At 44.7% G+C, this 25,400-nt stretch overlaps 2 protein-coding genes and 1 non-coding gene across 6 annotated transcripts; 1 reads left to right on the plus strand and 2 right to left on the minus strand.

Annotated features, from left to right (window-relative positions):
* tlr1 (toll-like receptor 1) lies at positions 1 to 3,051 on the minus strand. Its single transcript, XM_063188426.1, has 2 exons — positions 2,923 to 3,051; positions 1 to 2,455 (listed from the first exon to the last, which is right to left on the minus strand). Exon 2 carries the CDS (start codon positions 2,433 to 2,435, stop codon positions 3 to 5), a length of 2,433 nt encoding a protein of 810 aa, XP_063044496.1. The 5' UTR covers positions 2,436 to 2,455; positions 2,923 to 3,051; the 3' UTR covers positions 1 to 2.
* A 1,640-nt stretch (positions 3,052 to 4,691) lies between these two features.
* On the minus strand, positions 4,692 to 4,763 carry trnap-ugg (transfer RNA proline (anticodon UGG)). The gene has a single exon. It is a non-coding gene; the product is annotated as a tRNA-Pro (tRNA).
* Positions 4,764 to 5,298: 535 nt separating this feature from the next.
* Positions 5,299 to 20,682, plus strand: bod1l1 (biorientation of chromosomes in cell division 1-like 1). Of its 4 annotated transcripts, none has more exons than XM_063188994.1 (32): positions 5,299 to 5,503; positions 5,922 to 6,046; positions 6,340 to 6,521; positions 6,752 to 7,270; positions 7,498 to 7,647; positions 7,949 to 8,121; positions 8,230 to 8,326; positions 8,538 to 8,652; positions 8,792 to 8,855; positions 8,958 to 10,836; positions 10,959 to 11,026; positions 11,122 to 11,215; positions 11,351 to 11,406; positions 11,509 to 11,560; positions 11,772 to 11,852; positions 12,014 to 12,045; positions 12,177 to 12,237; positions 12,874 to 12,923; positions 14,580 to 14,661; positions 15,014 to 15,072; positions 15,189 to 15,258; positions 15,441 to 15,490; positions 15,635 to 15,710; positions 15,916 to 15,968; positions 16,084 to 16,153; positions 16,407 to 16,462; positions 16,929 to 16,995; positions 17,128 to 17,201; positions 18,139 to 18,274; positions 18,782 to 18,971; positions 19,182 to 19,244; positions 19,577 to 20,682. In XM_063188994.1, exons 1-32 carry the CDS (start codon positions 5,387 to 5,389, stop codon positions 19,710 to 19,712), a joined length of 5,097 nt encoding a protein of 1,698 aa, XP_063045064.1. In that variant the 5' UTR covers positions 5,299 to 5,386; the 3' UTR covers positions 19,713 to 20,682. The 4 variants fall into 4 exon arrangements, with proteins under 4 accessions (XP_063045064.1, XP_063045066.1, XP_063045065.1 ...); XM_063188996.1 differs by having other exon boundaries at positions 17,128 to 17,195; XM_063188995.1 differs by having other exon boundaries at positions 15,919 to 15,968.
* Positions 20,683 to 25,400: the final 4,718 nt, after the last annotated feature.

Raw genomic sequence — 25,400 nt, forward strand, 5'->3', positions numbered from 1 at the left:
TTTTACTCTGTGCCCTCTTGCCCATCCCTCTGGGTGCCCTCCGTGGGCAGATCAGCATACAGAGCTGCCCGCAGGTTGGCCCAGAACAACACCTGCTTGGTCCTCTCAGGGGGCCATTCCAAGTAGGTGCGTCTGGACATCATGTCCTTCAGCTGGTAGTACTTGGACGGGATCATGTACTGAGGCAGGGGCTCCAAAAGAACCAGGATGACACAGTCAAAGCCCTTGGCCACTCGCTGGTGGTTGGCGAAGCACAGCTCGTAGTGGCACCATTCACTGCGCACGAAGTCCGAGGAGAGGACGAATATGCAGCGACGGCTCATCTCCACACACCGCAGAATGTTCTCCACGATGGTCTTCCCAGGGACAAAGTCTTGCTCGTGGTGGCACACGCGAAGCCCATCACCAGCAGCCCCTGCATCCTCGCCCTCAAGTCTGGGGATGAGTTGACCTTTGACCCATTCCGCGTTCCGTTGACTGTATGACACGAAGGCGTGGAAAAGCACGCCCTGCAGGTCCTCTGGTTTGTCCTTGTTCCGAGCTCCCCGGTGTTTGGCACGCGCCCACTGGCAGATCATGCTCATGTACCACGGGCCATCCAGTTGCCGACAAAGCACTGCAACCGCAATCACCAGGGCGATCGCTGGCACCAATATGGTGGTCGCTAGGAGAGCTGCACTGCAGGACACAGGGGGAAGGCTGAAGTCCTCCAGGAGTGTTCCATGTCTATCTTCTGGGTAGCTACAGTGATAGCCCCTGGGCCAATGTAGGAACTTGATGTGTGCTGTGGTGGTCTTCCCCAGTATGGATGTGAATTCCCTCAAGGAGCATGTGCAGATGAAGGAGTTATGGCTGGCATCCAAAAACTGCAACATAGGGCATGTATTCAGAAAGTCTAAGGATGGAGACTGGAGGGAGTTTCCTCGGAGCAGCAATGTCTGGAGATTTGGGAAAGCTGTGCAGTCAGGGATGTTATGAAATCTATTGTGGGTCAGATCCAAAACTTTAAGTGACTTGTACTGGTTGATCAGATTAAATTTTTTGAGTGACTTGTACTTGAAAATGTCGGTTGGTATAGCAGTGATACCATTGTTTTGCAGATCCAAATCTGTAATGTTCTGTGGTAAACAGAGAAATACCAAGCTGTCAAAGCTATTGAAGGATAGATTCAAGTGTGTAATATTCGAAGGCCAAGAACAATTCCCCTGTTCACGCCGATAGCTCAGTTTGTTATGGCTTAAATCTAGGCTGGATAATGAGGACATGAGACTGACTCGGCTACTGAGCTGCTTGAAATCCTGGAAGTTGTTACCCTTGAGGACCAATGTTTCCACACTTTTCAGGGTGCTGCACTCGATCTTACCACTGGAGAAGACTTTCTCAGATAGAGCACAGTCACCCATGTTCAGAATGCGGATCTTGGATTGGTTATGTGGACATGTCATGTGGACAATTGGCGTCTGTGCCACTGTAAGACTATGGACCGGTGTGTTTATTATGAAATCGTATAACATTTCCTGTGAGAACAGGAAGACTGTCACAATGGCTTGTTGAATAGTTAATGATTCCATGTTGGAAAATGTGGCGACTTCCCCATAACCATCCATCTTAGTTATTGTTAACCCGGTGAAACTAAGATGTTTTACTGATGAGCGGAGCAGATTATTGACAACACTTGTCAGATCTTCCCAAGTAGCTGATGTGTTTCCGAATTCCAGTTTGATGGCATCAATAGCCCCTCTTTGCCATGTCACTGGTTCAAATTTATCCACTGCTATGCCAACAAGTTTTACCTCAGCGAAAGATTTGACTGCATCATTCAGGAGAGCACGGTCACAGTCTGACTGTGATGATATAATTAGCTTCTTTGAAGTCACATTGGCCAGACTCCCAATCTCATAACTGGTATTATTTGACACAAAGAGGTTTAAACTTTTTAACTGCAGTTTGGATATACTTGCAAAGTCTTCATTCCGGATAACTTCTGAACTCAACTTCAAATCTTCCAGCTTTTGAAGATTTGTAAATTCAAAATCAAGGGTCATGTTAACAAAGTCATTAAAGCTCAAGTCCAAATATGCTAGATTTGGAGTCAGCTGTAGGTAGCGCTGGTCTAAAAGGCTGCGGAGTTTGTTGTGGGATAGATCTAAGACCTTTAGGTCTTGGGAGGAGAGAAAAACTTCCCAATCAATACTCTGTATCACATTATTGGAAAGGTTGAGGGACTGCAGTTGAGGGGTTCGCTTAAAATCTTTTCTCTTCAGAGCCCCAATATGATTACACGAGAGGTCCAAATTCTGTGTTTCTGGAGGAAGCCCATCTGGCACAGATGTCAAGTTCTGAGAAGACAAATCCATAACGATGGTGCTCATATCAGAGTTGTCAGAATAGGGCAGAGATCCCAGGAGGACGGCGAGGGCCCATATGAAATCCATCACATCCAAGAATATCAAATCTGAAAGAACCACATGAGATTTGGCTCATGTATTTGACTATGATTATGTCCTCGATTGTAAGTTGCTTTGGTTAAAAAGTGTCTGCCAAATGCAATGTAAGGTGATGATGAGATGGTTAATGTGGAGGCACACACTGAGGAGTGCAAAAATGAGGCATGATTGAAATTATCAAGATGTTACAACTAAAATATGTTACAACTAAAATTTCATGAACCAATGTCAAAGACAGAATTATGTGACAATAATGCATGATTAGGTTTGCTTTATTACATATCCTCTTGAAAATCATCTTATTTTAACATTATTCTATCCTCTCATTTATCCATCTCATCACATTTGTGGATCAATAGAGTTGTCAGCAGTCAATAGCAAAGTAAAACAGATGATTCAGAAACATTGTTAGTTTAAGTCCATTCCTTATTTTATATAATATTAATTATTACATGAATACATTTTCAGAGCTCACCTCTCAAGAATCCAATATAGACAATGATGATTGATAGCCTAATCTGTTAAAGAAGTAAAAACTGTTTTAACTCGGACATTTATACTCTGCTTAACCAGACAGACTAGTGCAAAGTGAAAGAGGGGGTTAGACGGCACGCCTGACAAGCAATGTTCAGACGTGGCTTTTTCCCCCTCCCCATCACACAACCCCCACCGTAAAACCACATGATCTGTCTCATTTACATAAAACGTGGACCCAAATCTCTCCAGGCTCTTATAAGAAAAGGGAACCGTGTCACGGTCAGTTAGGCTATTCTTGTTCCTCACATTGCATTACTCAATAGTAATAAGCTAATAGTGGGACTTTGTTTTTTGGGAAGGAAATGAGTACACTTCCAACTTTTTTGCATTCATATTCATTATTGAGAATGAAAAAAACAGGAGCTGAGAGTGAAGTTGTATCAGGGATTTTACAAGTGCTTGCAAAAACATTCTTTTGTTTTCCATATGAAGCAATCAAATGAATGCAAAGCCAGGTGGATGAACAAATTCTGAGCGATATCAACTATCATTGATGAGCAGCATGGCCACTGAGATGAGCCCAAAAGCAACCCTTCAGTGAACAAAAAAGGTTTATTAGATAGCTAACAACACAGTTCGCTGCTTAATCAGACCTAGGCCAGCCTGTAACTGATTTATCTACTTATGTCAACAGTAGAGTCTTGTGTTCACTATGCATTTGTTACATTTATTTAGCTGGCTTAAGTGTAGGCAAAGACTCTTTTAATTCTAACATAATAGACCGTCTATTTCAGCAACGTATAGACGGTCTATTATGTTAGAATTAAAAGAGTCTTTGCCTACACTTTAGTCAGCTAGATAAATGTAACAAATGCATAGTGAACACAAGACTAAAGGCCTATAGGGGGACATGCCAACTACAATGTTGTTTTGGGCTTGTCACAGGATCAAGACTCGAATGACTTGTGCTTATATTAGATCTATCGATATTTTCACATTCCTAAAATCTGTCAAGTGAACCAGAACAGTGTCTTGCTGGGTTTGTCTGTCTGGTAGTGTAAACTGTTCTCAGAGTAGAGTATTTTTCCCTTTTGTCCACTGCCCCCTACTGGGTAGCCTACAGCAATGAGTCATTTTCAAGGCAAGACCAAATCTCAAAATAGACATTACTTTCTTATGAATGCCATCTGTTGCTACTCTTTCACCTAAAACTCTTACACCTAAGACTATCACTTTGACCTCTCACAGCAGGACTGTGTGGAGCTATCCAGGGCCACGCTGGATAGGGCCATATATTGTATATTACTATCAGGGCTCTAAATTAACACCAGCCAACTTACGAGCCACTTTGAACCATTAGTGAGTGTGTATTTGGATAGTAAGATTAACATATATTTGTAATTTTGGCTGGTGGAGGAAAAAAGTTAATTTACAACCCTGCTTACTATAAATTCTATGGTTAGGGCATATTTGTCTTGGTGCACCTGCCTATATGGCCACCATACACTGAGCACATCTTTGTAGGCCTACGGTCTTTCCCCCTGTCACTCTTTTTTGTTACCCCTGCCCTGCTGTTTTGAATAGGCTACTTGGCAAAGTACATGGCTTCATTCTGTACTATCATTCCCTATCCCTTCTACTGAGTCACAATGTGAACAGCCAACCATGTTCCAGGGTGTCATCATACACTCAAAGATACATTGCATAGCAGAAAATCAAATCACATCACAGTTTAGTGCATTGGCTTCATATCCATGGGGAAAACATGGGCTCGTCCGGGATTTGAACCCGGGACCTCTCGCACCCAAAGCGAGAATCATACCCCTAGACCAACGAGCCGCGGTGGTATAAAGAAAAAAGCAATGTAGTTGACTTTGTAACGATTTATCAACGAGTTGTAAACTTATCAGGTTTCTCGGTGTTTTGGTGGTTGCGTGTTTGTTTCTAGCATGCGTCCCCTGGTTCTGTGCATTTACACGTTACTAAATTTGAATAGCCTACAGCACTCTCGGTAAACGGGAGCACGGGCTGTGTGTCCGCAACGGTTCCATCACTTCCATGCAAAATGTGCTATAGATGCGAAATAGCCAAACTATGGTGTGGTTTTGTCTTTGTGCATCTTGCCAAGAGGATTTGGCAGTCCAGGTCATATCAAATGAGCAATCCGACTATTAATTGTATGAAAACTCGTTCGAATTCGCCAGCGCCCCGCACGTTTACGAATGTAGACACGAATATGAATTAAAAATGTTGTTTTTCCGTCCTGTCTTCGACAACAGTAGACAAGAAACTCGTGTAAAAACACAATTTGAAAAGAAATGCATTTGATTCTAATGACCCGGAAGATGACCAAGTGCATCCGGGTGAAATGACGTCGAAGAAAATGGCGGTGTAAATAACATGTTCGAATGATAGAAAATTAATTCACTGTTTTCCTTTGCTTTTAATTCGTATCTGTACTCATGGCTGGCTTACCACCGGGAGACCCACAGTTGGTCTCTATGATCGTCAATCATCTAAAAACTCAAGGCCTCTTTGATCAGTTCAGGAGGGATTGCTTAGCCGACGTAGACACAAAGGTTGGTAACTGATGCGTGCTAACTTCAAATGTCGAATCGGGCTTGACAACTAACTGCTCGGAATGATTTCCCCTGTGACAAAAGAGGGTGTCGAAAGGAGGTATAAGGAATAAGGCAAACAAGTCTTAAATAACGTTGTTTTTTCTGAAACTAAATACAGTGAAAGTGATCACAGGGGCTGCTTCTGCTACCTTGGTAACGGTAATTTGTTAGACGTTGTGTGAGAACTTGACAATTCAAGCATGTTTGCTCGGATGCAGAGGATGGAGTGGATATGTGTTATTTTATGCTGTATTGCATAACGGTTATTCCATGCCAGGTTGTGTAATGCAACCATCCATAGACTCCTGTCTGCCAGTAGTACTGGTACTAAACATTCTGCCGCCTATTTCAAATGTAACAACTAATTCATTTTCAGCCAGCCTATTTGAATTTGAGACAACGTGTGGACAACTTTGTGTCAAATCATCTCTCTAACCACACATGGAGCCCTCATCTGAACAAGAACCAGCTGAGGAACAACATCAGACAACTGGTTTTACAGTGAGTTACAACACACACACACACACACACACACACACACACACACACACACACACACACACACACACACACACACACACACACACACACACACACACACACACACACACACACACACACACACAAACTTTTTGACAGTTGAGGCAGATGTTGATGAGTAATTCTGAATTCATTCTGACTCGAAAGATTCAAAATGCAATGTTTTGCTAACACATTATCACAGTTTACTAAATTGCATCACAAATGTGCTTGAGGTATCCACAAATGTATATTGCTCAATGCCTCTGTTTTAGATCGGGAATGCTCGAGCAGGGAGTGGACAGAATTGTGGCTCAAGTCGTAGACCCGAAAGTCCACCACATATTCAGACCACAGGTGGAGAGGGTGGTCCATCAGTTTCTGTCTCCGGGAAGCCATTATGAAGAACCTGCAGCATACTATCCTCCTGGAGAAGATCCCCAGTATCCACCTTCAGGTAGAACACTGTCTTGTTGACATGATTTTTCTCTTAATTCATTTTAGCTGTGCTGGCTTTAGATTCAGATGTCTCATTGCCGAGTCTTGCAAATTAGTTTTTTTTATTAGGTGATATACTGTTCTGCACATAACCAACAGTCTTGTGTCATCTGAATTGCGTTGTTTAACACATTGTTACTTTCACACATTTATCATTTTCTGCAACTTTGCTTCTCTTGTGGGGGTCAGTGGCTGGCACCAGCGCCGGTGCGATGTCCATCCTGGACACCATCAGCACGCTGAACCAGGAGGCGAGCACACGCACGGGCCGGGAGAAGGAGGATGCGGAAGAGGCCGTGCTTAGGGCCGCGGAGGAGGCCGCTCTGATGGGCGAGGAGGTGGAGGTGATGAACGGCAGTGCTGGGGAGCAGGACATGAGCCTGGTGGAGGAGGAGATGGAGATCGAGGCCATGGACATGTCAGATGAGGAGCAGCTGCAGCAGCAGCAGCAGCAGGAGGAGGAGGAGGAGGGCCAGAACCAGGAAGCAGTCGACAACATGGAGGTGAAGACGGAGGACACGAGCCAAGACATGGATGTAGACAAAGAGGCGAACACGGAGGTGAAGGAAGACAAGAGTAAGGAGGAGAAGGCTGTGAAAGAAGAAGAGGACGAGGACAGAAGTAAGGCTGATCAAGATGATCAAGATGCAAGCAAGACCAATGAGAAACAGCGCATACGTCAGAAGGCTAGAGAAAGGCTCAAAGAAGGTAAGATGCCTGCAGTCAAATGGTGTGGACATTAATTCAGTGCACAAGGTGTTTGAGTTTCACAGAAGAGTGAGATATGTGTATAGATTTTAAAAGAATAGATGAACACAAATAAATTAACTTTTTTGTACACCACGAGATCAAGGCAAAGGATTGTGGTGTATTCTATAAACGTCACATTGCTTATATATTTGTACTAATTTTAATCTACTCCTCTGTGTCTGTAGAATATTCCTTGGAAGATTCCGATCTGGAGGGTCTGAGTGACATCACAGTGAGTTCTGTCCATACGAGTGACCTGTCCTCTTTTGAGGGGGAGAGTGACGGCGAGCCTCAACCATCCGACTCCACTGAGGAGGGCGAGATCACATCTGAAGGTTTCCCTCTTTATCTGTTTATGATGTCTGATTTACCCAAGGTGACTTTTAGTAAACTAAATAGTACCCTTGCACGCTACCGTAGGGTTAAGCCCCATTGATGTTAATGTTGACCAACCCTAAAATGAAACTCAGTTGGTGTGTACCATTTTCTACTTTTGAATCGTGCATTAACTTGCCACCTGTAAAATCAGTTGTTGTCATGTCAATGAGCCACTTATATAATATGTATGAGCTAATGGTTGGATGGCCTGAAACCGGTCATGAGAAGAACATTATTCTTTCTGTCTGTGATGCACAGATGAGAAAGTGGCAAAGAAGAAGAAAGGCAGCGGTGATGAGGAAGACGATGAAAACAAGGATCGCAAACCCGGAGCTCGCCGTCAGGGCTACATACACAAACCCTTCCTCTACTCTCGTTACTATAGCGACTCGGATGATGAGGACACTGTTGAGCAGCGTCGACGCTCTGCGGTATGTGTGAAAAGCCTTCCATCCTTTGCTGTTCTCACTGAACAGATAGAACCACTCTGGCTCATCCTGTCTCCAGTCCAACCAGTGATGTGATGTTTTTGTCCATAGGCCAAGGACAAAGAAGAGCGCCTGCTGAAACGACAACAGAATCGTGAGCGCATGGAAGAGAAGAGGAGGAACAAGCAGGCTCAGATGGAAGAACAAGGTGCAGCATAGCATACTGTGTCTTAACTGGATTTATTATGGAAATTGCACATCCTTTTTACGTTGGTAGACTTAGGAGGTCATTAACCCATTGAAATTGAATTTTAAGAACTGTTTTTCTGTGTGTGGCAAGTTCATTGTTCAATGTTTTTTGCACTTCATGCTGTCAATTCCCTGAATGTCTACAAGTTATCTCTCCTAATTCTGTACAGATGAGAAGAAGGCGAGTGATGAGGTCCAGAGACCCAGAGGCAAGGAGGCCCACAAGGAGAAGAAAGTCCTGGAAAAGAAGGTGGCCCTCAGCAGAAAACTCAAGAGAGACTCAAGGTGTGTGGGGGTGGGTGTGGTTGGGTGTGTGTGTGTGTTAGCACGTCCTTTTTTGCAGGACAAATAATGTTGAAGTTTGGATTGGCGGTTTATTTGGGTTATAATGTAATGCTCATTGGCTTGTGTTTTTTTTTAATAGGAAGGAGGGTGAAGCTGGACAGAGAAAGAAGGGTGATGTTGATGGCGATGGCTTCAGAAAAGATGTAAGAATAACCCTATTTTGTGTGTTCCATCCATCCATCCATCTTGTTAGATTATAAGAAAAATATGTTTAAACATGTTATAATTTTTTTTTTAATTTTCAGGATTCCCAGAAACTTTCAAGGAGTCTGTCCTCAAAGTTGTCAAGAAAGGTGTCAGAGTCCTCATCAACAGATGAGGCCCACAGGAGGAAGAGCACTGGCACCTCAGAGGAGCCTGGCGAGACCAGGAAACTGGCAGACAAAAACCGCACACACTCCTTCATCCTGGACCTGGAGCAAGGCTCAGAGGAGCTGCTGCGACCGAGATCCTCTGGGAAGTTCGACCGCCACTCGCGCAAAGACCAGCACGCCAAAGACCGCAAGGAGAAGGACAGGGAGCGCAGTGTCTCAGATGATTCTGCAAAGATCAAGCAGAAAGCTGATAAGAAGGCGGAACTGCATGGAGAGGAGAGCTCACACAAGGATGGGGCTGAGGCAAAGGTGTCTTCTGAGGATAAAGGAGAGAAGAAGCCCTCGAAGCTGAAAGCCGACAGGAAGTCCTCTTCGGTTAGCAGGGAGGCGAGGTCGTCCGTCTCTGAAGGGTCAGCTGTGGAGGACGGGCAGAAGGATGCTGGCTCCAAGAAGACAAAGGTTCCCACAGGGGAGACACTGAAAGACAAAGAGAAGGAGAAAGACAGAACCAAGGCAGAGAAGGACAAGGAGAAGGTGGGCGGTAAAGGTGATCCCAGGCATCCTGATTCTACTGGTTCCTCAGAGGAGAGGCCTGATCTGGAGCCGGGGACAGAGGGAAACAAGAAGAAGGAGAAACTGATCAAGGAGGTCCTGAAGAGGTCGAAGAGCACCACTGATGCTAAACAAGCAGACACCAAGCAGAGATCCAGGCTAGATAGCAAAGACTCTGACAAAGAGAAGACGAGAGGTTTGCCCGATCTGCAGAGGTCCATCTCCGAAACGGAAGGGGAGGCTCGGCGGAGTAGAGAGGTGGAGCCTGGCTCAAAAGCAAAACTGTCGGAAAAGTCCAGATCCAAATCGAGAGAAGATCCCAAAACTCCAACGCCGTCCAAGACGGACAAGAAGGGCTCAACTCAAGACGCCAAGGGCAAAAGCACTACCTCGGTGAGTAAAGCAGACACAACGAAAGAGAAAAGGAAAGACACTGGTGCGGACAAGAAAGAGAAGAAACCATCTGAGGAACACCCACCTGAAAAGACACAGGAGGCCAAGAGCGGGAAGAAACAGAGTGAGAAGAAGGTGAAAGACTCAGAGAAGAAGGGAGAGACACAGGGTGCCCGGGCCAGAAAATCAGTAGATGTGACCACAACTTCTCCTCTTTCCCCATCTATGCCTGAGACGGCCACCTCAGTTCAGGCCCCGAAAGAGCCTAAAGACCCAGGCATGGAGGTGGATTCGGCAGGCTCCACCATCATTACTGCTACTGCGGCCACTACTACTGTTCGCCCCTCCGACGATGCCTTTGATGCCTTGAGTGACATCACCCCAGAGCCTGAAGGTGAGAGCGTGGCTGCACGTCTCGCCGAATTCAAAGATGAAGAGGAGCAGAAGGAGGAGCCGAGGCCTGTGCCAGCTGAGGCTGACGCGCTGCTAAGCCTGATGGAGGTCTGCAGCTCGGCAGAGAGGAGCGTCGTCACGGAAACCGCGGAGACGAGAGAGGAAGTGACATCAAGCGCAGCAGCAACAGCTGGAATGTCGTTGCAGGAAGCAGACCTGAAGATGAAGGAGGCGGCCCTTACACTGCTGTCCATGGACCCAGACCTCACGTTGTCACCGAGCTTAATTGACCGCCACATGGCACCTGTTCCGGAACAGGTGCCTCCTCCACCTCAGGATATCGTCACCACTGCCCGTGAGGCCCCTCCTCAAGAACCTATGGTGGTGGATTCTTCTGGAAATGACGTGCATAAAGCTGAAAGTAGCCAGACACTGCAGGAAATGCCTGAAGCCCAACACGTACAGGATGAAGGTATAGCCAGCACCCAATATCCACCAGTTAGCTATGTATATGTACTGTGTCTCCATATAAATCATTTGATCTGCTTTTGTACTGCATATTGAATTGAATTGAATGTATGTAACATTAAACAGATATGAATGATGGACTGGCTGCCCCAGCAGTGTCCTCTTTGACGGCAGAGCAGGAAGATGCTCTGAAGGTAAGAGCCGTTGCTCATGTTCTTTTTATGACATTTATTTCTCTGGTCGTCTATACATTTACATCCCTCGACACCCCTGTTATGTATGTTTACAGCATGTCGCCTCTAAGGAACCTTCCGACGAAGACAAACCAGACGCTGCCTCTTTGCCCTCAGAGGCTGTGGTGGCTCCCTCACAGAACAAAGATGGTGTGTTGGTTTTAAGTTTTAAAGTTTCGTACAAACTTAACGACATTAGGAACATGGTGTTTTGTGTATTACTACAGTACTGACACATTGCAAATGCCAATGAAGACCTAACATATTTCTGTTCTGTGCGCACAGTGGTTCCAATTGCTGCTCAGAGTGAAGAAAAACTGCCGTCACATGATGCCTCAGCTGTGAGTAGTGTCACTCTGACCACGCTTAGTGTGTGCCTACGATATGCAAATGGTGGAACTGTTTCAAATAACCCTTGTTTGTATCCACATTTCATTTCCAAGGATGGGAGCAAAGATGAAGGCAAACCAACCATGGCTTCTCCCTCTAAGACAGGTGAGAGCCTAGCGTCCTTATTACAAAAACACACTGCTTAAAGCTATAAAGCTTTCATGCGACGACTACCACTGAAGACTATTGTGTGTAGAGAGTTTGTCAAAAGACAAGAAGGTGTTTTTAAGTAGTCTTTTGGACCCCATTTTACTTGCTCAGCAATGTGCCACCAAAAAACAAACTGATTTCTCTTTTTTTTGTTGCTAATTTCAAGGCTCTACCCCGGCAGTGTCTGACATCGCCGAGGCTACGCAGTCAGAGACTACAGAGAACGAGGCCCCTGCCAAAAAACAAGGTACCCTGTAACCCAGCAACAGAGAGGCTTTAAAAATATGCAAAGTGTTTAGGCCATGTCTGTTTGCTTTGAATATGCATATACTTACTGTCATAAGTGCAGTGTACTTATGAAACCACTGTTCCACGGCCTAATATGAGATTCTCTGCCTGATAAACTAGGAGAGGTCTCCAGTGAATCTGCAGCCCCAGAGGTATGGAGCTTCTTTTATTGCCGTATTAAACCTGCTCTTGTATAATGTGAAGCAGCTTGGCTTTAGAGGCTGTAAAAGTAGTGTTTATGTGTTCATAATGTGAGGAGTCTTTTCTGTTTAAACTTGAACAGACTGAGGAAGGCCAGACAGAAGAGCAGACGAGTAAGCAGAAAGAACCTGCACTGCAGACGAGTAAGTCTAAAATGGCATTGAAGTGCAAAATGAAGGCCTGCTCTTATTCACACATCAATTGGATGAGGACATGGTTGTGAATTGCAAGTGTTGGTCCTAGGAGAATAATAAACAGTAGATGTGATGGAGATGTGCACATATCAATGGCTTATGACTTGCATATTTAACAACCATTTCTCTCAGTTTGAGTGTGTTGCTCTGACAAGGTTCAGGGTCACTTGTGGCCAGTAGATGGCATTTTGAGCTATTTTCAAGCAGAGACGTACATTCAATACTTCACGGTTGGACTTCTTCAATAAAGTTATTTTTACATATACAGTAAATTAATCAACATAAGCATTAATGTCTTATTACCTCAAAACAATCTGAAATATAGTATCATCAATTACTCATTTTCAAAACCAAATTACTCGATGATCCATGAAATGTTTCTCAAGCCAAACTCATAAATGAACAGGACTGGCCGTGCACACCGACGTGGTCAGTGTGAACGACCGGGTTGAACACACCGCCCAAGACTTGGCTGAAAGGCCGCCATCCGTCACATTCTAGGTCGACTCTGGGTCCAAGGGTGTTGTTTGATGTGAAATGTGAGTTGTGTGGTGACCATGCTTCTGCTGTGTCCTGTCTTGGCAGATGCTGCACCTCAAGAGGGTCCAGAGGAGAAGGCCACCCCAGTAAGTACTGTAAGTACTGATATCACTAGCTCTGCAACTTTGGTATTGGTTTAAAGGGGCACAAGGTAGGATGACGTCATTTGCGCGGTGCCCGTGGCATGCCTGTCTCAAAATTTACACCATAATGAAAAAGTGCTGTTCAAATAAACTCGCGGTGAAACTGTTTTTCATGACTGAATGCCAGCAGTTGATACAAATCTGAATACGGTATGTAAAGCGATGTTTCAATGAAAAGTGTTTCTCACGACACTCGTTCGGTCCGACGCTGTCAAAAGTTGCATGTGGGGTTTTCTGACAGCGGGCTGTAGAAGTGGTCGAGATAAGCCATCGTTCACTTACTAATGACTCGCATAAGCATAGGCTGACTCGGGACCGTGATTAATTAAACTTTTAATCCTACCTGGAGCCCCTTTAATGGCAAATGCATTTGTGTTCTCAACTATGTGTAGAACGTTGAAGTTGGAACAAGCACTTTCACCTCATTTCCATGGATACAGCTGGCTTCCATGAAAAAACACACTCCGAAAATGTAAATATGAGGATGAGCACAAACAAATGAAATGCAAATCATTGATCTTCTGTCTATTGTCTAGAAAAGGGAGAAATGCAAAACCATGACCTCATGTGAACATGTCTGAGGTTTTGAGATTTTTTTCGGATCATAACCACAGAAACGATGTCACATCAAATTTCAACCGTTGCAATGCCCCCGGCAGAAGATCTGGTTGCAGAGCTCCATTGTGAAATATGAAGCAGCGATGGAGTAAACAAACACAGACTTGGCCACCACAGCGGTGTGCAAACGGCTTAAGATGTCTGTGTCATACTAGCCACCCCTCTGTAAGTGAATGAGATTGCGAAAGGGGGGTAGAGGCAGGAAGAACTTTTAATTATTTTGTCGATGGGCAGCGGAGCATGGTTTGCTGTAGCTGTTGGGCTGATTAGATTGTTCATCCAGGCATTACCACACAGTGTAGCGCATGATGGCTGCGGCCATGAGGTCAAATGGCTGGATGCTGCACACCATGGCAGTAAGCTCCAGTCTAAGTAATCAGACATGTCTTCAGTCTAATTAAGTAGTGCAAGCAGACAAAAAAAACATGGTTGTTGTGTCTGACCCGGGCAAAGTTTGTTTTCCTTATGTTAATTCATGCTTAAATGAAAGGGGCGGGAGGTGGCCTTTGGATCAGAGGGTTGCAGGTTCAGATCCCACCCTTAGAATGTGTGCCGCTAGACCTTCTTGCTTGACTGTAGTGCCCAAGAGCAAGGCATCTAACCCTACATTGCTCAAGAGATTATTACCAATACCATGTACCTAAGAACTGCAAGTTGCTTTAGAGAAGAGCATCTGCTGTTGGCCATTTGATTTAATATAACGTAACGTTGCCCAATGCATTGCCTGAAGACATAGTTTGATGTGTTACGTGACACCAGCAGATGATGTTAATGTGGTGTGAGTCCTTGATCAGGGGTCCGTATCTCGAAAGCGTCTTTGCTAACGACGGTAGCAACGTCCTTCGTAGGAGCGACTCAACTCTCTCTCGACAGCGACGCTCACCACTAAATCCAAGGGAACGGTAAGACGGTCTTAAGACAGTCTTAAGACGGTTAGCAACGACAAGAATCGAGAAACGGACCCCTGAGCCATTTGACATGTTGTCACAGGTGCCACAGGACAGGCCTGAAGAAGTGGAGGTCACCAGAGCAACACGCAGAGGTCGTCCGGCCAAACTCGTCAAGCAGTCCAGTGAGTAGCCTTGTCGCACCTTGCTGCAAACATGAGTCTCTTTGCATGCATGTGTCTTTGTCTTCCTGTGTTTGTGTGTGTGTAGGAGAGTCTGTATTCATTTGTTGCATGTTTGTGTGTACAAACCTGTGTGAGTCTGTGTGTATGTTTGAGGTGATTGTGAGCTGGTGTGCGTGTGGAAAAGTGTGAAAGAGTTAAAGATACATGTGAGGAGTTGCCGTGTCGGTGTGCTTGCATGCTTTAGTTTGTGGCCGTCTGTTTAATTGTGTGGTTTAGTCGTGTGTATGTGTGTGTGACACACGCACATGATCACACACACAACCAACCTGACCTCTGTGCTCTCTGGTTGCAGGCAGCGCGTCTCAGTCGGACGGTCAAGAGGAGGAGCGAGGATCGGATGTGTCAGAGATGGTATTGGATTTGCCCTTCTTCCCTTAATCCGTCTGGCACCCTGGATCTCTTTCTCCTCCTGTCCTGTGCTGATTCTGTTGTTCTCTCTGCTCTCCTCTTCTTCCTGCTCCACTTAGGATGAGAAATCAGAGGGCCGAGTCACTCGCCGAGGAAGACGAAGCACCACAGCAGTCGCTAAGGACTCCAGTACGATTACTTCAATTACTTCAGTATATCTTAAAAAACATCAATAGTGCATAATCAACTGCTGAAGCAACTAATAAAATGAACTAAAACAATTAGTCAGTACAGTATGGTGGTAAATATGACTTCAGCCCATTTTCGATGTGTACTGGTACTGGGTGTGATGTGTGACTTGGTTTCGGCAGATAAATCCAAGGCCGAGGCGGAGAGCAAAGACCAGAGTGCAGACACGCAGGTAGATGTGACAATCACTCTTGTGAGATGTGGTTCCTCTTTTCCAGTAGAGTTTTTTTGCTTTCGATAGCATACTGTGCACTCTGTGCCATGTTACTGACTATTTTTTTTTTAACTCTTTATTCCCCCATCACCCTCTCATCAGCCCGACACGGAGGCTGAGAAGGCTCCTGAACCAGAGACCGCACGCAGGGGACGCTCAGCCAGGTCCTCAGCCCAGCGTAAGTTCACAGATGGGCCTGGGTAATATGGGTTTAATATTGTAGCACCATAGATGGTAGACCAGTGTATATATTGCAATTTAAACATTGGGGTTTATATGTCAGCAGTTTGGTTGTTTCGATGGGTATATGATTACTGGTCTTATGTGTTGTGACATTCTCTTCATCACATTTTTATCACATCTCATGATGTGTTGTTTATCAGCAGCCTCTGAGAGCCAAAAGGAGGAGAAGAAAGAAGAGGAGGCACCCAAAGAGGTGGGCTCATCTTTTTTAATTGTGCAAATTATGATCAAATGATCCTTCATGTGTAGCCATGGGTCGTGAGACCAGGGCTAGTGAAACTTATTGCGTGTGTGTTTTCTGTGTCCAGGCTGAGAAAGAAGAGGCCCCTGTACGTAGAGGTAGACGTTCTGCAGCCCAGACTAAGGAGGCCACCACAGGTAAATGGCTCAGCACTGTTCCCCAAACACGAAGACCGGGAGGGATCTCTAGAACATGCCTGCCAAGCTACTGTAGATGTGTCAACCTTTTTTTTTACTTTTCAATATGGCATAAACAAATGTTTTTTTTTGCTTCTGCAGTTTTGGGCTGTGTTTCTGTAGTTTTCAGTCCATTATGATGTCAATTATGGTGTGTTTTTGAATGTAATCAATGCCTATGTGTTCAGGCTGTGATCCTTCTTTTACCCTCCAGCTCCTAGGTCTGGACTGAAGAGGAAGAGATCTGAGGAAACGGAGGATTCTGGAGAGGTGATTTCCAGTTTACCTTGGTCACACAGAGTCAGATAGACAGTGTTATGAAGTGCTACGGTCTCGGGCTGTCTTCGCACCACGGCCACTTGAGTCTCAAGGAACTTGGAGAGGTTTTCAGATAATTGTAAACAATTACCTCAGCCAAAACGAATGCTAAGAAAGTGCTTCTCCACATTGGTGTAAATCACTGTGGTATGAAAACCAAGAGGCGCACCCAACATCAACAAACGTGATAAAATCTTATTTTGTGTAAACCAATACTCACTATTGCCCCCTGGTGGCCAAGACACCAATTTAACCTAGTGGTCCTGCATCCGCCCCACAACATAAACATCTGCACAGGACCAGGTGTAGGTTTGACTTGCTCAGTCAGTCCGTATTTCCAGTTCGGTTTAGACAATATCATAGTAAAGTAATTAATGAAATTGTTTATGTGGTGTGCGTCCCTGTGTGTATGTTTTAGGATCAGGCAACTGAAGAGAACAAAGTCTCCGAAGCACCAGAAGACGCGTCGCCCCAGAAAAGCCCTGGTGAGCTGTCTTAACAAAATTTGAAATGAGTTTTCTGTTAACCACTTCATGTCTGACTCAGCTCTGTTTGTGGTCGCCCCCCCACCTTCTTCGCACCCCCATCGTGACTCACTTTAATTCTTTTTCCCTCAGCACTGAGTCAAGCTGAAGGTGAGGCGGAGGTCAAGCAGGAGAGCCCAGCTGAGATCAAGTCAGATGAAGTGAGTGTGAGTCATCATGACCACTTCTGGTCTTCCTCCTAGTCATGTTCCCCTTTCTGAGGTTTCTCTCTAATCCAATGATGTTGTTCTGGGGCCAAATATTGCTCCTCCATTAGCCTCTTATTTCCCAGGGCACCCTTGGAAAGCACCTTTGTTCTGCAGTATTTTTTGCAGATTTGTGCATTTCGCTGTGCTTTCATATCCAAAACACTGCAGTCATGGCACTAATACAGAAGTAAACAGCAGTTTTTACATTTCCGCACAAAAGGGTGTGTTAAGTTTTAGGAAGTAATAAGCCTCTTTGAAACATAGTGGGTTTATTTAGCTGCGAAAATAACACTGAATACTCTGAGTTGGGAAGTTGATGTTTTTTCATCATTGGTTAATTATTGGTTGTTTGCATGAAATCTATCAATGTTTATCTGTGTCAGATAGAAATCAGTATGTTATTTGTGTTAAAATATGCTACTACTTTTTTGTCACAAACTAAAAAGTGTAATATTATTACTAATAATATTAAAAATATTAGTAATATATCAAGCTTAACTATTTCATTTGTCGGAACTAATTCATTATAAGGGTCTTATAAAGGGTTATTCACATTAGGACAAGCTGAAGCACAGGTTAAAAAGTAGTTAAAAAAACATTCACATTTATATTAACAGACACCTAGTTTGTAAATAAACATTTAACATTTAAATCATCTAAAAATAGTTTGTGCCCAACCTTTGGTAAACTATTTGCCAATATTAAAACAGTTGTTTTCATTTGTTGTTATTTGACACAGATTTCATGCAAACAGCTGGTTTAATGATGGAAAACCAATGAAATTGATGTTACGTCTGATGTGTGGTACATTAAGTCTTCCACTCATGAGCATGTGTTAGGTATGTGATAAGAAAGATTAAAAGTTATTGATTAGTTGTGTTTGGTGTGTCCACAGGGGGAGGAGGCAGAGAAGGCTCAGAAGAAGACTCCTCGCAGGGGGAGACCACCCAAAGCAGCAGCCGCAGCCGCAGCCTCAGCAGCCGCAGCCTCAGCCGCAGCAGCTGCAGCCTCAGCAGCTACTCCAGACTCAGGTACCCACTCTACTTCTACCAGTGGCCGTCCTACAATAACTGGGACCCCGGGCGACACCACTCTAGTGCCCCACTCCCGACGGGGGGAAAAAACTTGCAAAAGCGCCAAACAAACGCTACCGACTGCTGATAAAACGGCTATTAGCGTGGCAATAGGTACTGTGGTTATTATGGCAATAGTATGGTAATAGAGCATAAATAACATGTTAATAGCGCTAATTGGCAATTTTCGCAACGTCGCCAGGGACAGAGTTGACCAGCCGGACCACCCCTTACCTGTTTATATGTTGCTCTCCCATTGCTATCTAAAGCACTTGAACATCCACCTAGTTTGTATTGCATTTCATTGCATACTCAATGATGTGGAGGTACTTATGATATATGAAGCGGTATGATTTGTTGGTTCAAGGATAAAATCTGATGAGTGAACACATATTGATGTCCCTTATATGTTGTGTACATATTTAAAATGTATCCATAATGTACATATCTGTTTTTTTGATACAGAAAAGGCAGCTGAAACTAAAGGCAAGAAGGCTGACGGAGAGCAGAAAGCTGAGGGAGAGCAGAAGGCAGAGGGCCTGGAACAGGAGGAGGAGAACACGGAAGAGGAGGAGGAGGAGGAAGGTGGAGAAGACGAGGAGGACCCTAAACGCAGGACCACCACCCGCGCTGCTGCACGCCTGGAAGCCGAGAAGTGAGTCATCCTCAACTAATCAATCCATATACAATATTATCTGACTTCATGTTGGTAGCCCCATGGCTTTGCCGTGCCATTTTCCATGTTTTGCTGCAGATTCCTAATTGATTGGCCAAACATGCACCATTCTGTACCCATGTCTCTACGTTTCATGTTTCATGCGTCTTGAACTCTGTATTAATGTGTTGTGTTTGTTTTCTTTTTCAGGAACAAACCCAGCAAGCCCTCCACCAGAGCCAAAGCAAAGGAGGAGAGCACTGGCACCACACGGTAAGGATGGGAAAATGGTGTGTGTGTGCGTGTGTGTGTGTGTGTGTGTGTGTGTGTGTGTGTGTGTGTGTGTGTGTGTGTGTGTGTGTGTGTGTGTGTGTGTGTGTGTGTGTGTGTGTGTGTGTGTGTGTGTGTGTGTGTGACATTTTCTCTTCATCTTCTGCACATTAGATTGAATTCAACTTTATTGTCATTGCATATGGAAGAAGGCAGAGTAACAAAATGCAGTTTATCTAATCAGTGTCATATCACATCATGTACATCATGTCAGTGTCTTAGTATTAGCAGAGTGAAATCCCCTAAGCGCTGCTCTGGCGTGTTGTGTTTTGCAGTGGTACCAGAGGGCAGGCTGCCACCGCCGCCTCCACAGCCAAGGGGGGGCGCAAAAGGGAGGCCAGCCCCCCCACCCCACGCACCCGAGGGGGCCAGAAGGCAGAGGAGCCCCCTGCCAAACGAGGAAGGAGATGAAATGCCCACCGTGTGCCAAGTAGTCCTACATATCCAGTATACAACACATACACCTGTATATACACGCTACGAAGACATCACTTTTTTTAACCAGTCACATTTTTGTAAATAGATATTTTGTTTAAAAAAAAAATCTTCCATGTGTGAAATTTTAAATTGTTTTTAGTCTTCAAGAGAAGGCTTTTACAACCCTGTACGGGAGGAAAAGAATGAAAACACATTGTAGGTGGTGGTTGGACTTGGGCTTACACAAACAGCAGTTAAATGTATTTCTGCCCGTCATAGTTCCTGTCAAAACAGTTCTTCAGGGCTCTGGGTCGACCCTGATGTGACCCGCGATAAAGTTCCTATCTGCATCTGCACTGTGGAGGAGTCACACACACACATACACACACACACACACACACACACACACACACACACACACACACACACAGAGCGCGCTAGGGCCGGCTAGCAGTCCCGCTCTTATTAGTCCTGCGTTATTGGCCCTTTATTAGGTTTGTACGTGTCGTCTTTGTGTCACTCCAGGAGTCTAGATTGACCGAAAATGTACACACATACATACACAGGCCTTGTAGCATCTGTGCTGTCGTAGAGAATGTATTAGTAGTGTACTGAAGGTGGGGGTGGGGGGATGCAATATTAGTTTTATTGTACCATGTCTATATGAGCCAAGTTCAGTTTTCTCTGAGGGTTTTAAAAACATATTCCATTTTTTAAATTCATGATTCCCTCCTTTTGTCATGTTTTTGACATGCATTATATTCATTCTGTGAATGTAACAAAAAAAACGTTTTCTGCCGTGTCAATTTAAGATGTGCTATTTTGTAGGAAGTGCTCAGTCCATGTTTGCTGTATATGTAATGGCTTTTCAGTGTTTTTTTTGTATTCATATACCGCTGCAGTGGTGTCCACAGACACTGCTCGATAATACCAGTATTCCACACAATAAACTCTCCTCTTTGTACCTCTGTGATAGCCGTTCTTTGCAGACACTTACTGTAAAAGAAAAAATACTCACGGTAAAATGATTTAGGAAAGGTACAATTAATACATCACACATACAGAGTTCATTCAAAACAAGGCTATTTGGGTTGCAATAAACTATATGAAAATGTGAATTTGAAGTGAGTAAGTGTAAACCAACTGGTACTGTGACTCTTGCTTGAAGATGAGGATGAGGATTTGTGCAAGGATATTTTTAGGGCCGTCCTGACGCATTCCTGGAAAGCCAAATATCTAGCTTTTTGCGAGTAGTGTAAATAGTTTGAACTTTTTATAGGATGAATGATGGCATATTCAATACATTTGGTCATTCATTTTAATGTTTCATCTTGAACCAATAACCATTTCCTTCGGGATAAATTAAGTATTCACACTGTAGAAATGGCCAATGACTTACCTTGTGAAGACACCACGTTGACCTTTCATCATCTTGCTTGGAAGTTGATATTTATCATTGTTACCGACTTAGCATGAATGATGCGTGAATTGAACCTTATTAAATGTGTGGATGTTCACCTATTCTATAGATAGGGGATATCCATGGCATGTAGTGTTCAGAAACAAACATGGTCAGACCATCCAACACATTTAATTGACCTTTTCATGAAATCATCCTCTCTCTCACTGACCATTACAAGAAAGTTGTAGTGTTCAAAACAAAACTGATACGCTATGTAAAGACTGGAGCCCAATTACTGGTCGGCCACATTGAATAATTATGGAACTAGCTGAAATCCACTGAATGCTTCTGAGGTGTTGAATTTGTAGAGTAGTGTACGTTCGTCATGTCCAAATTGCTGTGTGTGTGCATCCGTCTCTTTCTATTTGCCGTGATGGGCCTGCTGAGTTAGCACTGGCTAGCTAGCGTGTGTGTGTGTGTGTGTGTGTGTGTGTGTGTGTGTGTGTGTGTGTGTGTGTGTGTGTGTGTGTGTGTTTACTCCTTTCTACCTCAGGGTTTCAGCTGGCACTTGTCAGTAGCAGTCTGAGGAGGAGAGAGTTGGAGTGAGTGAAAGGCATGGCTGTATATGATGGGCCAATAACAGAGCCTGTTTATAGACCCGGAGAGAGAGGGGCAATTCATGGTCACTAATGGCCAATAGAGGTGACAAGCTATTAATGACATGGGCCCATGCTGTGCTCGTTAGTGCATTAAGAACATGGAGAGCTGCTGCTGGTGCCACTACTGCACACCACTCTTTACTTCAGCCTTCATGCGTTGAAGCCAGCCATGAAAAGCACACCGTGTTCCCCAGCAAAATCACCCTCCATCCCTTCTCCTCCATCCCACCCTCCTCCGACACCCCCCCTTCTTTCCGACCATTCCTGTGGAATGCTAAATCCAATCCTTTAAGATGTTTCTTTCGGCTATTTCCTGCAGATGCAATCCAATCCCTAAATATTAGACTAACACCTCGCTTTTTCTTTCCTTCCCCCATCCTCTTCCCCTCCTAACTGCCTCCTCCTCTCCTACTCCTCCAGTTCTTGGATCAGCTTTCATGGTGCCACTCACACTGGCAGCCTCACAACGCCCCTTTTCAGGTACTGATAGTATTGGAGGGAGTCTATGGTCGCCCGTTAACTGCCCGTCAGGCCAGGATGACTGTCAAGGGCTACACCACCAGACATTGGGCCCCGCTGCTCCATTTCAGGGACAAGCAATCTCAGCTAACAAGCTTCCTCCCCTCTGCCACCACCAATCCCCATGTGAACACCGCTGGGACACTTGTTGGCTCTACACGTGTTTCCTCTGCACTCTTTGCCCAGACACTCATGTTGGATGTCTTGAGGGGAGAGACGAGCAGCAACCGTGTGACCCGGTGTCAAGGTACAGCTCTATAAGAAGAATCACATCGCGTGCAAGCCTAAGGTGCAGAGCACTGGGGAAAAATGGTTCCATCCAATCGTAAAAACAAAATCACGCTTCCTTCCTCTTGAAGAAAACACCTGAAGCACTTTTAAAAAATACTTGGTTGTAACGTTAAATAAGTATTAAACCGTGGAGCTGACATGGAAAAAAATCCATAATTTTATTTTTAGTAGGTAATGAGGTGGTCTGGGGGAGTGAGCATGGCAGTTTAGCAGAGAAACCATCAAGTTTTCGTACGCATTCGTGCCGTAATTTACTTTAATTCAGGTAGTCCTGCATGTCTGGGGATGGATGTGCTTTACTGGCTTCACCTCCCTGTGTTCCTGCCACCTTCCAGTGGAACGCGTCTGACATTAAACACCTGCGTAGCGCTCTTTTATGTCCCCTGGGGGTGCGGAGGCTGAATGGGAGCCCATTGTAACCTCTGCCAAAGCTCCTTGAGCTGGGTCCCCAAAGAGGAAAGACCACTCCCTGTTCATTACACAGCCAGGGGGACAGAGACGGGGAGAGAGAAATAGAACATCTTTCTACCCACCAACTTGACAGTAGATTAATCCAAACACCTTGAAATGGCTGCCATCTCCACATGCAGAGTCGTACAAGGGCTCTTGCACTGTGTACTACATGCCCCACTCCTCAGCTGAGAATAAAACCTTACTGTCACTTTTTCTTTTTTTCACTCAAGACAGAAGGCTGATATAGCAATTTTTTGTCTTTGAAATTTCTTCAGATTTGTAGACATAAGCGTTTAATGGACTGTAGCCCAGCCCAGCTGAACAAACCACAGCTGAGCAATAGAGTTACGAGAGAAAGAGAGAGACAGAGAGAGACTGACCACCGGCACTGTCAGTCAAAAACCAAAAGATTGGCTCAAGGCCCGAATCAGTGACAGCAGGTGTGAGCCTGCGAGGCATCCACATGCAAAGCAAACACTAATTGGCCATGGATGGAACCATGTCTGAAGGACGTTAAAAAGTCATGCCGAGACTTTGCATCCACTAAAAATATTCACAAATCAGGCTGAGGATGCGCAATGCGAATCACTGCCCTCGCCCTCTGCTTCTCCTAAAACTGCACGCCATCTCTCCCTGCATGTCTCATTCAGTATGTGCAGGATTTTTTTTCTTTCTTTTTTTCGCTCATCTAATAAGCCCTTGTCTGTTCCACCAAGATCAGTCGATGGAAAGCACTTTTGAGGTGTTTTGTAGTCTGGCATACCAGAACAGACATTTTTAAGAAGGCTCTTTGGACTTGTGCACTGGTCTGGAACAAGCTATTAAGAATGGACGTGCTCCTCCTGGTCTGGAGAGAGAGAGTGAGACAGATAGAGAGAGTGCAAGAGAGAGAGAGAGAGGAACCCTTGCGTGATAGCGTTGCCTGCTCTGTCTCCAGCCCGGGGTTTGCGTGCCACGCCGCAGTGAGGCAGGTCCTTCATGAATCATGTCTGTGCTATCTACACAAATTAATTGGACTGTAACAGCAGGTTATCCTCGGCCCTCCCCACACGCTCCCCGGTGAAGAAAAAAACAAAACAAATGGCCCCTGCAGCAGTGGATGGTGCCCCCAGGGAGCCAGTAATGGAGCTGATGGTGTTATGAGTTGTTTTGAGAAGCTATCAAGGGGAGGATGTCTACTGTATAAGCTCCACTTGTGGACCGTTTTCGGGGGGCTCTGCTCTTTTTACGTGGCGCGATCAGGAAGTGGAGGGATAGTGCATTTTTTTTTTACACAGATTTGAACTTTTAGGAGCCTGTTGCATGCAAAGATGGGTCGCTGATTTTTTTTGTTCTACCAGGAATAAAAGATGAGGGAGAGAGAGAGAGATTTTCCAGCACTCTTGTACTTTTTGATGTCCAAACATGTGCCTTGATTGAGAGTGGATGTGATGTTCACTATTTGGGGGAAAAGCAGAAAATGCATCAAAGTTATTTCGGAGGGAGGGGATTATTGTAAATCAGTCTCGGCAGTGCCATTCCCTGGTCTCTCACAGCACATCTGAGCTCAATTTGACCTAAGATCGCGTGTGCGTGTGTGTGTGTGTGCCTGGCTGGATTGTGAATTGGTCATATGACCCCCCCCTTAATGTTATTAGTCTACTGCAGGCCTCTCTGAGATAGTCAGATATAAATTAAGCATTTTGCCTGTTGCAGTCAAAATAGTTCATACGACATTTATGTTCATACATAAAGTTTTTTCACAGGATGAAAATGCCAGGCCTGCTTTCTTCTCCCAGTCCAGCCATGGTGCGTGCGTGTGTGCGTGCATGCGTGCATGCGTGATATAGAATATGATAATGGGTGCTGCATCAACCTTTCTCATTAACACGGACTCATAAGGTTCATGCCCCTCACCAACATCTCGTGCTGTCAGACAAACAGAGGGTGTTGAGAGAGAGTGAAGGTGCTGTAATGTTGGTGTTGGGCCATTCCCCTGCCTCATCTATTCTGTCTAATGCAAGACCTTAACCTCAAAGATATCCTGCATCTTGGTCTGACTTCACCCAATGGTCAAAGATCCAACAGCCCGAAACATTTTGCCTATTTTAACTGAATCTATTATGATTTAGCCTATGTATTAAAGCTATATTTACTTTTTTATAGAATGCCTTTATCTTTAATTTATTCTGCATTTCCAACACTTCCTGTCCTATACTTTTTCATCTCTCGTCATCCAAAAATGATACTTAACGGAGAGCTGAGGCCACTCATAAACAGCAGGAGATAACTAAAAAAGCACCTTCATGTTTCTTAAAAAAATAAAATAAAAACAAACAAAAAAATATATACTGCTCAATGACCTCAAACAGCATTTAG

This window comes from Engraulis encrasicolus, chromosome 22 (assembly GCF_034702125.1).
Source record: "Engraulis encrasicolus isolate BLACKSEA-1 chromosome 22, IST_EnEncr_1.0, whole genome shotgun sequence".
NCBI classification, from domain to species: Eukaryota; Metazoa; Chordata; class Actinopteri; order Clupeiformes; family Engraulidae; genus Engraulis; species Engraulis encrasicolus.